The 17268-nt window shown below is 27.5% G+C and overlaps 1 protein-coding gene across 3 annotated transcripts in view; it reads left to right on the top strand.

The window, feature by feature from the left end:
- The window catches only part of LOC122268271 (chaoptin-like), a 58047-nt gene extending 43076 nt beyond the window's left edge, over nucleotides 1-14971 (top strand). Inside the window, exons 5-6 of one of the 3 annotated variants that reach the window (XM_071183027.1) lie at nucleotides 1691-2106; nucleotides 14611-14971. In XM_071183027.1, the coding sequence (XP_071039128.1) occupies nucleotides 1691-2106; nucleotides 14611-14933 (739 nt within the window). In that variant the 3' untranslated portion in view covers nucleotides 14934-14971. Of the gene's footprint in view, nucleotides 1-1353; nucleotides 1634-1690; nucleotides 2107-13069; nucleotides 13453-14610 lie in introns of those variants that run through there. The other 2 variants (XM_071183025.1, XM_071183028.1) reach the window with 2 other exon arrangements.
- The last annotated feature ends 2297 nt before the right edge of the window (nucleotides 14972-17268 follow it).

Here is a 17268-nt window from a genome sequence, read left to right as displayed (position 1 = left end):
TTTATTTTCAGATATTATTCGTATTTTAATTCAAACACTTTATAATGTTTGATATAATACTTACGTACTCTTTCGTCTTCTATTCTAGTCTTTTTTTCTTTCATATTTTCAGTAAAGAAGAATATTTTTTTCTTTAAATTAGTCCTTAAAATGAAATAAATAAAATGGCTAAGTTTATGTTGTTTTTGCTCATTTGAGCACCAAAGAAAATTTCCTTTCTGTGAGAAGAAGAAATCAAAAAGATCGAAAAAGGTAAAGAAAAAAATAAAATCATATAAAAGTAAAATAAATTAAAAATATGAGGCAAAAAATGTGAAATAAATATGCATAAAAATCAAGTGAAAGTGATGGTTGGTACGTGTATTCTCATTCTCTGGAAAATACACATGATGTGAATCAGTTTCCATTTGCATAAAGATATTGTTTAACTGGAAAATATGTCATTTTCAATTTAATTTAACCTGGTATTTATTTATCAGTTTTAGAATTCTCTGACGTAATTATAAGCTCTATGTATATTAGGATACAGGCAACTTAATAAATAAATAATGAACACAAAAATGTAAAACATTAAAAAGAAATAATTTTTCACATTGCTGATTGCTAATATTTTTGATAAAAAAAACATTCAACAATTATTTTAGTAACCGAAATTAAATATGAATTTAAAAACAAGTGTGAGAATGAAATTGCAATGGTAACTGAACAAACAAATTAAATTTACATTTTATCCTAATAGATTTGGAAACTCAATCACCTGAGCCAATACTTTATTAATACAATAAAATACTTTAGAATCTTCTAACTGAATAATTTTTTTTTAAATATTTTGATGCAACAATTTTTTTATGGTGAAAAAGAGACTCGCGCGTAAAGGTAAAGCGAGCAGGGGTCGGGCCTCCAAGTAAAAAGAAAAATATACTAAGCAACATAGCAGAAAACACAAAGATAAATAAAACAGCATATGAAAATATAACGTATATGAATGTAACAACATGCTTTGTTGCCATGGGTAGAAGCAGCATAACTTAGCTGTCTTATTTCGTTCATATGTTTAAAAATCATATAATTTTCTGTTTTACTTATAACAAATCAAAAGTTTAGAAGATAATTGATATTACTCATTTGACAACAAAAAACTATTTAAAGTACAATCAGTTTATTGAAAATGTTATTAAATCATTTCAGATTCCTGACCGTGATTAAAACTGACTCGTATCCTTCCGCGCCATCATTCCGTCTCCAAGATTTACAAATCAAAAGTTTGCAAAATAACTGTTAATACTCATTTTACAACAAAAAAAATGTTTAAAATACAATCAGTTTATTGAAAATGTTATTATATCATTTCAGATTCCTGACCGTGTTTAAAACTGACTCGTGCCCTTCCGTGAGATCATTCCGTCTCCAAGATTTACAAATCAAAACTTTACAAAATAACTGTTAATACTTATTTTACAACAAAAAAAAAAAAATGCTTGAAATACAATCAGTTTATTGAAAATGTTATTAAACCATTTCAGATTCCTGACCGTGTTTAAAACTGACTCGTATCCTTCCGCGAAATCATTCCGTCTCCAAGATTTAAAAATCAAAACTTTACAAAATAACTGTTAATACTCATTTTACAACAAAAAAAAAATGCTTAAAATACAGTCAGTTTATTGAAAATGTTATTAAACAATTTCAGATTCCTGACCGTGTTTAAAACTGACTCGTACCCTTCCGTGAGATCATTCCGTCTCCAAGATTTACTTTCTCAAGCCTCCGCCCTCCAAAGTGTTCTCATTGATATCGAGGAGCCAGTTTTATCACACCAAGTACAGAGAGCTTTTGGTACTAAACTTCGAGAATTAGTGATTACTGGCAGGAACTTGGAAAGAATATTACCAGATGCGTTTGCTGGTCTAATTACTCACGAACTGACCATAAAAATCAGCAACACAGCCGTGACAGAACTACCAGAAGGCCTTCTTAGATATTTAACAGACATACGATATCTGACTTTGGATTTGAGGAAAAATCAGTTATCTTCCATGAAACCTGGAGTGTTGGCTGAAGTCACTGTTAAAGGTGTTATGACGCATCAAACACAGCACATAACTGGTAAGAGAAACAGGGTGTAAAAGAATTTGAAAATGGTCAAAAATCTCGAGATGTCAAAATTGGATCGAAAAAGTGAAACTAGTCACATTCAATGTTTTTTAAAAGCTTTAAAACGATACCAAACTCGATCTTTCACCCACTCTCCACACACCTGAAGGTGGGGTGAGGGAGAACATTGAAATCTTTATGAATCCTTATTTTTTTATGGCAGATTCGGAATCCCCAGCGAAAAAGGTAACTTTAATTGAGTTATAGCTTTATGCATTTCGCTTTACAGATGGCGCTGTAACCGAGAAAAGTTGATTAGGGTACAAGCTGTTTAAAACGGTGAATCTCGAGACCCATCAGATTAAGAAGATCAAAATAGACACGTTGAAAAATATTTTTATCGATTTTCTGTATTTTGCTTTTCAAAAAAGTATCAAAGCAATTTTAGTTATATTTATTTCCATTTTCAATTACAATAATATAAAATTGTTCAATAATTATTTGAAAATGTTTTTAATGAGAAGATTAAAGTAGATCTCTTGAAAAAAAAATTTCTCTCGATTTTTTTTAAATGTTTTTTTTTGGAAAATAATATCGAATTTTATTTGAATTTTATTTGTTTTTATTTTTAATCTGATGGATCTTGAGTTACAGCCATTTCAAATAGTTTGTATCCTTTTTTTTTAATAATTTTTCTCGGCAGTGCCATCTGCATTGCAAAATGCATAAACTTACAGCACTAATAATTTTTTCGGGAGAATCCAAATATGCAATAAAATATGGGTATTTTTATTTAATATTTCAAATTTACCTCCACCTCACCTCCGTGGGATAGCTTTTAAAAATATTAAATGTGTTTAGATTCACTTTTCGATCCCATGAATCGTTCTCGAAATATTTGATCTTTTCCTAACTTTTTCTACATGTTGTATATAATATTGTATATTATTTGTTATGATTTATTTACTTGCAAAAGTAGCACTTTTTTCTGAAATGAGTATTTGTAGCGCTTTATTTTCAGATGTGATAACTTTACTTCAAAAATAAAATATTTAAAATTCCGTTTAGTTAAATCTTACTCTAGGAAACAAAAGATTAATTGAAAAAATTATTTGAATAGCAATCTAACTCCATATCCATTTTGAGAAATAGAGCTTCAAAATCTAACTAGTATATTATTTCCCGTTTCTTGCATGATTTGGCATTTCTTTTGTTCGATATACTGTAAGAAATTACGGATCAGCAGTAATCGATCCGGATCAACTGTAACCTCGAGATTTTTACCATAAAATTCGTTTTTACCGGAACATACTACAGAACAAAAAATCTGATACACTGTAACTTTTACAGAAATAATTACCGTAAAATCACTGAATCACTCTACCTAAATAAATATCACTGTAAATATTACTGTATAATATTTTATGGTGAAATATATTTTAAGATAAAATGGATCTTACGGACGTATCGGTATTTTATACCGTGTTTTGATTCGGACATTTTTACAGAGTGGCAGAAATAAGCTGTAGGGCAACTAGTTTTAAAATAATTTGGCCACTATTATACGAAACATTCAACTATTAGGAAATATTCCGAAATTTGTTATTTTGGAACTGTTTTCAATAATTAATACCTGTTTACAAATCTTCTTATTGCTTAAAATTAATTTATGCAAATAAAATTTTCTTATTACTCTAATGCAGAATCAGCTTACGTGAAATATTATATTGTTGTTCCTTACAGCGATAAGTGAACTAGTTTTCTATTAAGTTAACTATAGACAGCCTCAAAATTGAAATTTACCCAACCGGTAGAATAACTATTTATTGCTAGAAAGCCTTGTTGAAAATAAATAACCCCATTTAAAAAGTTGAGTTAAGCTTACCCTTATGTTGATACAAGTCATTTTATATGTTATTTTAAAACTATTACTCCCCCAGCTTGTTATTGCTTTCAAGCAGAAGACATCACAAACCAGGCTCGATAATAAAACATTACATTCATTCGATTTGAAGGCACTGGGCAATTCTACAAAATATTCAGTCTGGGCATCAAAATTTTAATGTAAAAAATACTCAGTATATCATATTAAATCTTGGACTACTTATTTTAAAATGTGTAGAGTATAATCTTGAATTAAAAATTATCTCCTTATTAAGTCAAAAGTATAACTCAGTATTAAAAAAATATTTTGCTCTGTTCTGTTTTTTTCATCTTTTTCTCTCTCTCGGCTACTGTGATTTTTCTAGCATTGTTTCTCACCTTTATTTTTTCATTATTTGATGGTAACTATTCGTTTTCTCCTTAAAATCACTTTTGTTATTTCTGATTCCCCCCTGGATAGTTTTGAAATTGGGTACCTGTTCTTGAGCTCTTGAAACATATGGGAGTTTATTTCCTATTTACACATTTTTGAAGCGAATGAAGTTTTTAATCAAGTAAAGGTCAGGTCAATATGTTATTTTATACACGGTATAGAATTTACTATGGCAAGATAACATATGAAAATATCCCCATGGAATCTAAAAAAACGCTATTGGATAAAATTTGTCTTCTTATAAGGAAAAAAAACACAGATATAATACGAAAACTGCGACAACCAACTCGTAAAAAGCGTTTGCATTTCTACAAAAATAACATATTTCGTTAGTTAATAAAGCTAAGCGTCTAGGAGAAAATTATGTGACATGCAAAAGTTTTCAAAATCAGATTAAAAGCAAAGGCAATATGAACTACTAAAGATTGGCAAGAATATCATATTTTAGAACTTATTTGCATTGAATATTTAGACGATACCATATAAGAAAAAAAAGTGCAATTTTCATTAATGAAATCGATGCAACAAATATGGTCAAAATCGGTTAAAAATTTTGCTCACATAAAAAATTGCACACCTTTGTTATTCAGTATTACATAATGATCTAAAAGAGGTGTTTGAGAATAAATATTTTTCACTTCAGTCTTATATCTCTGTTTTATTTCATTTATTGTAACTTTGTAGTAACTTATAGTATCACATCTATAATTACATTATTTGCTCAGAAAGGTAAAATAGTTTTTCCTTTGTGTTACTTTACCTTAAAGGGAAACCATGCCAATATTCTACACTAATTATAATATTATTTGAATGCAACACTGACTGCAACTCGTCGGAAAGACCCTCCAGTTATAATTTATTAATAGACTTTGTCAAGACTAATAAGGGCACCATAACGGCAAATCGATTGTGAAGAAAACTTTACCCAGCTGTTGTCAAGATGGCTAATATTAGAAAATTACTTATTTCGCTACGATTATTTCGATAAAATATCAGATATAGTGCCAGAATATTATGGTATTTTCCTCCTTGTGTTAAGTAACAGATTAACGCTATAGATTTTCTTTAAAAATGTTATAATTAATTTTAATGTAAATTATTTTAATTATAACTTTATACTTTTTTTTTAAAGAAAAATGTGTTGAAATATTTTATTCAAATTAAAGAAGAGAAATGAACGTAACTTTTTAAACAAGCGATGTTTGATATAGTTTTCTAGTTTTCTCATTAATAATGTTGGCCGACCCGTTGTAAAAGCTAAGAATATATATATATATANGTATCCTCTTATTTAAAATATATATATATGCGTGTGTGTGTGTGTATAAACTCAGTGCCGTGACAGCTCATAGAGGGCCAGAGCCTACTGTACCTATCTCAGTTTTCCTGACCTTGGGATGCAGGAGCAGATGTTCCGGTCAGGAGGTCAGCCGAACGTGGAACCCCCTGTGTTTAGTCAATTTGAAACAACAACGTGGCTCAATTTATGGATAAAATTAACAGATGTTCGAGCAAAAATTTTAGTTGGATTGCTCTGACATGCAATAAAAAAACATTTTTATGATTCTCTTATTAACAGCGCCATCTTTAAATGATTATATAAGCAATTTTAAAATTTTAGGAACATAAACTTTGGACTATGCAGAATGCATCAAGCCATACATTTTGACCTGCTTCTAATTTTTTTTAAACTACTGTTCTTAAATTCCCTAAAATGATAATTAGAATCATCTTATACTTGATTTTTCAGTAAGAAAGTAATATGATTTAAAATACTTCCAGAAAATAGTTTCAATGCTGAACTATAATACGGTGCAATTTTTTTAAGGTATTACTTATTACGGTGCAATTTACTTATTAAACTGGGCTTCTGTTAAAGTTGAATTCTACAATCGTGTGATCAAGTTTAAATTACACAATAAATGATCTAAGTTAGCAGTATATTAAGTTTGCAGCACATTTAAACGATATGGTCCCAAAGTTTCCTCCCCTACACTTCGACACTTTTTTCCGACACTTTCCCAAAGAATCTAATAGAATCTAATAAGGAATTTTAAAATGTCCAAACATAAAATACTGGAGGATAAATATTAAATTATATAATGATCTTCACAGAATAAAATATTTAAAAACAATTATTAAAATATTTTAGTAAAATATTTAATAAAATTTATTATTATTTATTAACTTTATTATAATATTTAATAAAATTTATTATTTTCAAATTACCAAATGTGAAAATTAAATTTAAATAGATATAAACCAAATATGAATCGATAGGAAAACTGCTTTAAAACAAATAAACTAAAAGGAAATATGTATAGTCTTCCGTTCTTGAAGTCTAGGTTTAATATTGACTTAAAATAGTTAGAGTTACATATTAAAACAACTTAAATTATTCTAAAAGCGTAAAATCTCGAAGTCATACTGTTGATTTAATAAAGGATTTGTTGTAGATCAAATAGTAACAGACTTTACTTTAAAGAGAACTTATATGAATTCTAATTTCAACTCATATGTTCTATACATTTGATCTGTAAAATTTATTTTGCATGATGAAAAATGTAAGGCATAAAAATAAGAAAGGAATTATTTCAGGCGTATTGTATATGTATTTGGGTACTTTCCCTATATAATCTCATGTAAATTAAAAGAGAAAATGTGTATTCTTTATAATTACAACATTTTTATTAATTCACTTTCATGCTTGTAATTATAAAATCTTGCAATCAATATTCCGATGACTTTTTGAAACCTGATCTTCGCCAAAAGCAGCATTTATCTCTTAATAGAAATACGGAGAACAGAAATTTTGATACTTTTTCGTGTAGCTGGAGAGAGTGTTTAAATTTGAAACATTAAAGATTATTAGAAAATATTAAAATAAAAATTTTTAGTTTGCATATTAAAATAATATTTATATTAAAATAAAAATTTCAAGTAAACTAAGGTGTAGAAAAAAGATTAATTTTGGTTGCACCAAAGTAAATTTTTTTCTGGCTAATAACAAGAAGCGTAGAGCGCATAATTTAATTTCTGAAGTAAACTTCTATTTTCAATGAAAATTCCCCAAGTCATTTAAGTGTGACATCAAAGCAAGTGTGAAGCAAGTTTTACATTCAAAACAATGAGGCAATTCCACCAGTCAAAAATCTGAACTTTCTTTCAGTAAGACAATAACTCTTTGTTTATCTTTTGAAATAAAAATGTCCCTATATTAAATAATAGATGTTTTAATTTTCTTAATCTAACTTGCAAAATTGAGATTAATTTATTTCAATAAGTTTATTTGCAGCTTTAAAATTAAAATACTTTCAAAGAGTCAAAAAGAAAACCTATTCTCAATTCAAGACGATAAATATTTTAAACTAACAGTACAGACAAAAAAATTTTTTACGATAAGTAAAAGCTTTTAATTATAAAGTTTAAACAGTTAATTAAATTCTGCTCCATCTTGAATATTTAAAGGAAAGAATAAAAATAAAGTTGAGCGTTGAATAGAAAAAATTCCGTTTTCATTTATTTGTGGATGCGAATTGAATTTGACTTAATTAATTGTTTTCATGAAGAGTCTTTTTTAATCTCATTATTCTAATTACGTCAGAAGCATTAAGTAAACTTGTCTATTTGTTCATTATGTTTACTTTTATTTTATCAAACTAAAATTCACATGATTTTAATTTTACGACCGCGCAAATAAGCTTAGGCTATATTAATGAACTGAATAGAAAGATTTATTGGTTATCTGTAATATATATATATATATATATATATATATATATATATATATATATATATATATATATATATATATATATATATATATATATATATATATATATATATATATATATATATATATATATATATATATATATATATATATATATATATATATATATATATATATATATATATATATATATATATATATATATATATATATATATATATATATATATATATATATATATATATATATATATATATATATATATATATATATATATATATATATATATATATATATATATATATATATATATATATATATATATATATATATATATATATATATATATATATATATATATATATATATATATATATATATATATATATATATATATATATATATATATATATATATATATATATATATATATATATATATATATATATATATATATATATATATATATATATATATATATATATATATATATATATATATATATATATATATATATATATATATATATATATATATATATATATATATATATATATATATATATATATATATATATATATATATATATATATATATATATATATATATATATATATATATATATATATATATATATATATATATATATATATATATATATATATATATATATATATATATATATATATATATATATATATATATATATATATATATATATATATATATATATATATATATATATATATATATATATATATATATATATATATATATATATATATATATATATATATATATATATATATATATATATATATATATATATATATATATANTATATATATATATATTGTGCTTATTTTATATTAATAATAAGCAATTCAAATTCCATTCGATAAATTATTCCAAAAATTTTAAAGTGAAATGAATAGAATAGTTTATAGTTATAAAGGATGTATATGTTAGCCTTTGTTAAGTTTAACAAATACATAAAAGAAAACTTTAATAACCGTAAACAACTGGAACAAAATGTAACAAAAATAGAGCGAATTTTAAAAAAATAGAATAAAAATAGAACGATTTAACGAATAAAAAATCTGTCACACGTCGGAGTTGAACATGACAAAAACGAAAAAACATGACAGTAAAGTTTAAAAAAAATACTTTTACTATAATAAATTTGGAAAGAAATTAAATTCTTGGTTCTTTGAAAAAAATAAATAAAGCAAACATTCTTTTGAAAATAATGCGAGAATAAATAGGAAAGAAAGTATTTCGAGAATTGGATTTTACTTCTACGCTCTAGAGTTTGTTTGCTGCTTAGTGAAATTCTTATCAAATTCTTCCTCTTATTTCGAATTAAATTTAGTCGAACTGATTCTATGCTGTAGAATTTCAGAAAGAAGTATAGATTATGTATATATTTATTATTCTGTATTCAAGCTCATATTTTTAAAAACCCTTACAGATTCCCGTGTTCTTCTTTCTTTCATTTGACTACTGAAAAATTTAATAAATTTGACAAATTGTATCCCTAATTACTTTGATAAATCTTATCCGAAACCACTTTTAATATATAAATTTAACGTTGTGGATTTAAAAGCTAAGCAGTGTAAAATATTTATTGTGTGCTTTGATAAAATGGAAGAGAACATGATTCAGTTTTAAGACTCACCTTTTTAAATTCTACAAGATTTTTTTTTCAATCAAAAACCTCTTTTTGAGATTTTAAGTAAATATTGATTTAGGAAGGAAAATAAAATTTAACTTAAGGTTTAAGACATCCAAAAATTTTGCACAGTTCATTCAGTAATTAGGTTTGAAATTGCAATTAATTATTTTTGTTATATCTGATGATTATTTCGTTATTAATTATGAAAATAACCAATGCGAGAGTTGGTTATCACTACGTTAAATTTTTGGTTTAATCTAAATCGTTTGCGGCTTCCGGGGATCAATTGGTACGTCATTTTTAATTAGTAGGATTTCAAATTTGCCGATATTTAAAATCGTTTAGTCAAAATTTATGATAATAGTATGAACTCAAACTGAACAATTGTCAGTGTTTTTATTTTTACCTTCTCAGTTCGAGTATTTTTTGGGGCATTTCTCAATTAGATCTGACGAAAATAGATATTGTGGTAAATTAGGTATAAAAAAATAGGTTTTGTTGCTCAGTACTATAACATATTACGAGGTTTTAAACAAAAGGCATGTTAAATTGCTTAACAAACTTCTTGAAGGATACTAAAATAAAATTTTGAATTAAGCGAGCTTTAAGCTAGTATTTCATTTATTCTCTAGCAGTTATTGTCAACTTTTACTTTTTTTAAAAAAATTAAAAGATAAACAATTTTTAACGATGTTGTTGGTCTCTTCTGAAACAATAAAAACAAGTTTTTTTTTTAATATTGCACGTGAAGAATTTAAAGAAAGGGATAAAAATGATAAAAAAATCCTAAGAAGTCTATATGTTAAAACACGGAGACAATCAGTGAAGACGTTTAATATATTATTAAAAAAGCTTAATGTGTATGTAAGGGTTTACCAATGGATTTTTGCATTTTGGATACTACGCACAAAGTATACATCGCAAGAAAATAAAAAAAATAGCTAGTTGTTTATAACCATTCCAAATTATTAAACTTTGAAAAAAAAAAACATTCAAATTGGTTTTATGTTCTCATATTATTTAATTTACCAGGAGAGTAAGCCCCTTACCCGCTACCACTCATCAACCCCGAGGATTGCTTCGCAAAAATTTTATTTTCCTTGAATAAAACAGTTTTTCTACGAAAGTTTAAATTATTCACTTAAACTATAAGAACTATAAGGAATTCTGTTTGCTTACCCCTTCACCCTCACTCTCCACTTCCAACATTCATTTCCTTAAATTAAATGTTTATTTTGAGTGAAATTTGATTGGTAAATATTATGAAAGATATCGTATGATTCTAATAAGATATATTAGTAAACATAAACAATTTTGCTTAGAAATACACTATTTAAAAATAACATTTAATTGTTATAAAAAATTTGCTGAATTCGTAACCATATTTTAATACTTTCGTTTACCAACAGGCTGATATATTAAATACAATTTGTGCATAAAGCTGATTGCTGAGTTCGATTATTTAACGAGTCTCTCTAACGGTAATTTATAACAGCATATTAATGTCATTTACAACAAAAAATAATAATTGTACAATAGTCAATAAATTAGTTTATCTGAAAACGTATTGCAAAGAGGTAATATTATAGAATTACGTTATAATAAAGAAACAGATTAAGGTGTTGAATCGGAGCTCTTTGGCTTGGCGAAAATTTTCCTTCAGTTTTACTAAAACCCAATTTCTCGTTACCATGACATTCTTTGCTGTATTTGCTTTCAATGACGTCATCTTCGGATTACATCAGCTATTGTTTACCGTTATATGATTAGTTCCTGGTTTTTATTTTTATATATATTTTCAAATCGGCAAATACAAGGGAGGCCCTGGTTGTAAACCATTAACGAGAAAGTTTTAAGCTCCTATATAAGTTGCACATATATTCGTTTACGTTACACCTTTAATTATAAGTTACTTGATCACATTACTGTTGTAATTAATTACATTTACAATTTTTATACTTTACAAACTTCTTTACTCGAGAATATGGTATATTTAAATTTGACACCCTATTAAAGATACGACGTGTTATGATTCCAGGTACTCATATTATGGTTCAACATTGAACCAATTTTTCTAAGAGAAATGTAATTTTGAAGTCTAATAGTATTTTGAAGAATAATAGCACAATTTAAAAAAATACAGTTCAAAGATGAACCAGAATATAATACAAATTTGATGTAAGATTAATAGGATTTTAAATTAAAGCAGGCTTCCTAAGTTGAACCTAATTATCCTGCAATATTGTTTTAGAAAGGCGATAATGTGGCTCAAATTAGCACCATGTTAAGGTTGCAGAAAATTTGAACGATAGTATGGTTTAACACAATGCAATATTTCAAACCGCATAGATTTTGAATAGTAATTTCGCCTCATTTTCTTTTTCAATATCGAAATTTAACCTACAGTACAGTATTAGTCTTTATAGAGTGAAACTTGCAGGGGAAGCAGGGAAAAGTTTAAGGATTGAGAATTGCATAGAAATCCATGGCCGTTAATGTTATCGATTAAAAACTGCTACTGCGATTAAAAACTGCTACTTTCCAATTAAAAACTGCTACTGCGTGTGCCTTTGATCAGGTACTTTTAATAAGCTCACCGAATTATCAAATTACCGTGAAAAAGTTATTTCTGAGCATATTTGAATGCAATAATTAATAGAAATCATAAAATAAACTCAAAATTAAGATGATTTATATAAATAAAGGTATCTGCTCAGAGGCACAAGTAGGAAAAATTTATGAAAGAAAAACATTTCTAACGGCGTAAGACGACATTCCCAGCCATGGGTTCTTAGTACTTATAATGTGCCCGACCTTTCTCTCTAAGTTTGCACAGTGATATTAGAATCACCCTGCATATTTTGAGTCTATACATGACCCTAAGTCGCGATGGCTCAGTGGTAAAGAAATGAGTTATCATTACAAAGAATTGGGATTCAATTCTCAGTAGTAGTATGAAACCCTCCTAGCTTCAGATCAATGGGCGCCAACACGTCTGGGAAGTAAAGACCATTTGGGCGTAACGCTGACCATATTGTCACTATCATGCCGTTGGTCACGACATTAAGGAGATTTGACAACACTGAATCCTCAGATCTACAATGAGCTATTGCGGAAAAGCTTTGCTTTTTAATTTTATATGCCTAATGTACGTCGAGCAGATCAGAAATATATGCCACATTTCGGTTCATTTTTGTGTTATAGATTTTATGTTTTTACAATAATTCAATATGTTTTATGTAATTTTCAGGAGGTGTGTTTTTAGAAGACAATCCCTGGAGTTGCAGTTGTGAGCTTCTTTGGATGGGTGACTGGATGCGTAGGTGGTTGAGAGAAACATTTCGGGTTCATGTTCTTAACGTCGAAGCATCACTTTATGTCAACAATGTAGCCAAAAAAGCAACGTGTTCCTTTAAAAACAATGTCACTTACTCGATTGTACACTTAAAAGAATCTGATGTCAATTGTCCCAAAAATAGTGCCAAGAAAACTTGTCTTTCCTTTTATAATATGCTTCAGATAATTGTTTTATATTCATTTTTGTGTATTCATCTGAAAATTTCTTTGTTGTGATTTTTCTACATGTTTGTAACAATGTGACTAATACATGAAAAATAAAATATCATTCCAATGTTTTAAATTGAATTTTTGAACATCCAACTTTGCAAAANTAAGAGAAATGTAATTTTGAAGTCTAATAGTATTTTGAAGAATAATAGCACAATTAAAAAAAATACAGTTCAAAGATGAACCAGAATATAATACAAATTTGATGTAAGATTAATAGGATTTTAAATTAAAGCAGGCTTCCTAAGTTGAACCTAATTATCCTGCAATATTGTTTTAGAAAGGCGATAATGTGGCTCAAATTAGCACCATGTTAAGGTTGCAGAAAATTTGAACGATAGTATGGTTTAACACAATGCAATATTTCAAACCGCATAGATTTTGAATAGTAATTTTGCCTCATTTTCTTTTTCAATATATTATTAATCGATATTTAACCTGCAGTACAGTATTCGTCTTTATAGAGTGAAACTTGCAGGGGAAGTAGGGAAAATTTTAAGGTTTGAGAGTTGCATAGAAATCCATGGCCTTTAATGTTATCGCACGCCGCTAGGGGCACTTTCCAATTATAAGCAGGCACTTTTAATAAGTTCACCGAATTATCAAATTACCATGAAAAAGTTATTTCTGAGAATATTTGAATGCAATAATTAATAGAAATCATAAAATGAACTCAAAATTAAGATAATTTATATAAATAAAGGTATCTGTTCAGAGGCACAAGTAGGAAAAGTTCATGAAAGAAAAACATTTCCAACGGCGTAAGACGCCTTTTCCAGCCATGTATTCTTAGTACTTATAATGTGCCCGACCTTTCTCTCCAAGTTTGCACAGTGATATTAGAATCACCCTGCATATTTTGAGTCTGTACACGACCCTAAGTCGCGATGGCTCAGTGGTAAAGAAATGAGTTATCATTATGAAGAATTGGGATTAAATTCTTCAGATCAATGGGCACCAACGTGTCTGCGAAGTAAAGACGGTTTGGAAGCAATGCTGACCACATTGTCACTATCATGCCGCTGGTCACGGCATTAAGGAGCTTTGACCACCATGAATCCTCAGATCGACAACGAGCTATTGCGGGAAGAGCTTTGCTTTTTAATTTTGCACACCACATGTATGTCGAGCCGATCAGAAATACATGCCACATTTCGGTTAATTTTTTATTATAGATTGTATGTTTCTTCGATAAACAGTAATTATGTTATATGTAATTTTTAGGCGGTGTGCTTTTAGAAGACAATCCCTGGAGTTGCAGCTGTGAGCTTCTTTGGATGGGTGACTGGATGCGTAGGTGGTTGAGAGAAACGTTTCGGGTTCATGTTCTTAACGTCGAAGCGTCACTTTATGTCAACAATGTAGCCAAAAAAGCAACGTGTTCCTTTAAAAACAATGTCACTTACTCGATTGTACATTTAAAAGAATCTGATGTCAATTGTCCCAAAAATAGTGCCAAGAAAACTTGTCTTTTCTTTTATAATATGCTTCAGATAATTGTTTTATATTCATTTTTGTGTATTCATCTGGAAATTTCATTGTTGTGATTTTTCTACATGATTGTAATAATGTGACTAATACATGAAAAATAAAATATCATTCCAATGTTTTAAATTGAATCTTTGAACATCCAACTTTGCAAAATGTATACACATTTTTTGTTTTTATTTCTAATATCAGAAGAGATGAACAGAAATTTTGTCTAACTTTTATTTATTTGTTTATTATTTCTAAGCTGAACTGTTGCAAAATAAAATTCAGTAAATTTCATTTCGAACGATATTTATTAAAAATGATAAATATGGACATTTAAAGGATGTTACCCACCGTAAAACGGTCTTGATTGCTTCTGCATGAAAAAGAACAGTCTACTAAATAAGAAATTTTGTATAAAAAAGCAATTTTACTTACATGTCTATGAAACTATAAAACTACTTTATTCCTTTATTTTCTTAAAATATGAGAAATCAAAGAATATTTTTCTTTATTTCATAATTGTGTGTCGTTTTTAAGATTTTTATTTGCTGCAGATGAATTAACAACATCTGCCTAGGGATCAAACATTTTCGATATTTGAGCAAATTAAAGAGCAAGTTTTACAATCATTCGTCGCCCTCAAAATCTTTATCTCTCTATAACGTTGCTTTCCACAGTAATTTAGGCCACGTGTCACAAGCTAATCATTAGTGGAAATGCAATCAATAAAAATAATTTCGAAAGTGTTTACTCTTGATTCCCCATTCATTATCACCGATACTTCATTTTTAGGCTCGTGTGTACACATTTTCACAGCTTTTTTTTAAAAAATTTTCTAAGCAGTCGAGAAAAAAACGAGATTTCGGGGGAAAAAAAACGTTCTACTCATCTTTTTTTGAAAGAAATATTAGAAATGATTTGTACGGAAAAAGAAATAATTGAGGAGATAATTTATTCTAGTTTTATTAGTTAAGTTAGCTAAGTATAATTAGGATGTCCGGAATTCAGACGTTGGTTTATGTTATTTAATGGTTTCAGGAAAAATTTGAAATTATTACTAATCATCAATACATAAAGGAGGATGAAACGATAAATGATGATATCGCGGACATATTTCGAAAATATATAAAATTGAAATCAAAGCACTTCCGCGTATGAAAAACAGTGGACAATAGCTGGACGGTCAAAAAATATGGTTCTGTAATAGATGGTTTAAATCTAATTAAGTTGTAAGGATTGGAGGAGGGGTTGAAGAATTAGAATGTTTATATATGGTTGTGCTATGCATTCGGCTTAGTTTTTATTTAAGTTTAAATGTTGTAAAAGATAATTTGTAAGATGACCACGCTGGCCGACGAAGTCGGCTAGTATTTACATACAACTTACATATTATTACAGTTATTGTCGAAATTTACATTCTAATATCCAGAGAAATAGCTGTTTTAACGTAACCTAATGATTTGGTGACTACCTTTCCGACTAATACCAATTCCTTACATTTGGTAAAAGAGCCAATTCTGGACCTGTTTGAATACAATTTTTGATAATAACTATCACAAATAAAATTTAGGATAATTTAGGTACATAAAAGTAGTTATTCAAATGCGCATGAGCAGCCAGTTTACAAGATAGAGGTGCGCCTAAGCGACTTAAGATGACATTTCCCGGTCATGAGTTGTTGTACATTTATCATTCTTTGCTGCGCCTCTACCTCCCTTTAACGTTTGAACGAGGAATTCAGAAACATGCTGTATTTTTATTTTTATTTTTAAGAAATCTAATTTTTTGTATAATTCTTAATTGGATGACTGCAAGTGATGTCATCGTAGGTAAATCGTAGAATTTATCTATTCAGCACTCAATCATGTTCGACAAAATCGTGACGTTGCTTACAGGTGTCCAATTAAATCTAATTTAAATCACGTGGTAAGGCATAATCACTTCATTTCTTCTCAAATTGCAAGTACTCAATTGATATTTTCATGAATTAGAAATTATTTTATAAGTTTTAGGAAAAATAAAGCATATAATATATTGTTTTACCGTAAAAAAAGGATTTTAATATTAATAAAAATAGATTTTAAGTTTTTTAACTATTCAAATGGTCATGAAATTTTTCTGTCGAAGTTCTTTTTATTTTAATTTTAGTGATAAGTAATTCTTTTATTCTATTGAAAAAATAATGCAATAACGTAAATCTAATAAAAAATGGAATCATTTATGAATGAAAAATGATTCCATGGAAAAGAAATACACGAGAATGCACATTTTAAAAAGATTAAAATATTCATTTAATATTATATTTGACCTAAACTAAGCAGGAAAAATTAGATATTTTATTTCAATTTTGAAACAAGTGAGAAATGGTTGAAATAAAAGATTTAGTTTGCAATTTCTTAAAAACCG

This window comes from Parasteatoda tepidariorum, chromosome 1 (genome assembly GCF_043381705.1).
Source record: "Parasteatoda tepidariorum isolate YZ-2023 chromosome 1, CAS_Ptep_4.0, whole genome shotgun sequence".
Classification (NCBI taxonomy): Eukaryota; Metazoa; Arthropoda; class Arachnida; order Araneae; family Theridiidae; genus Parasteatoda; species Parasteatoda tepidariorum.
Note: the sequence above shows the minus strand (reverse complement) of the source record. Positions and strands in the feature narration are given on the sequence as shown.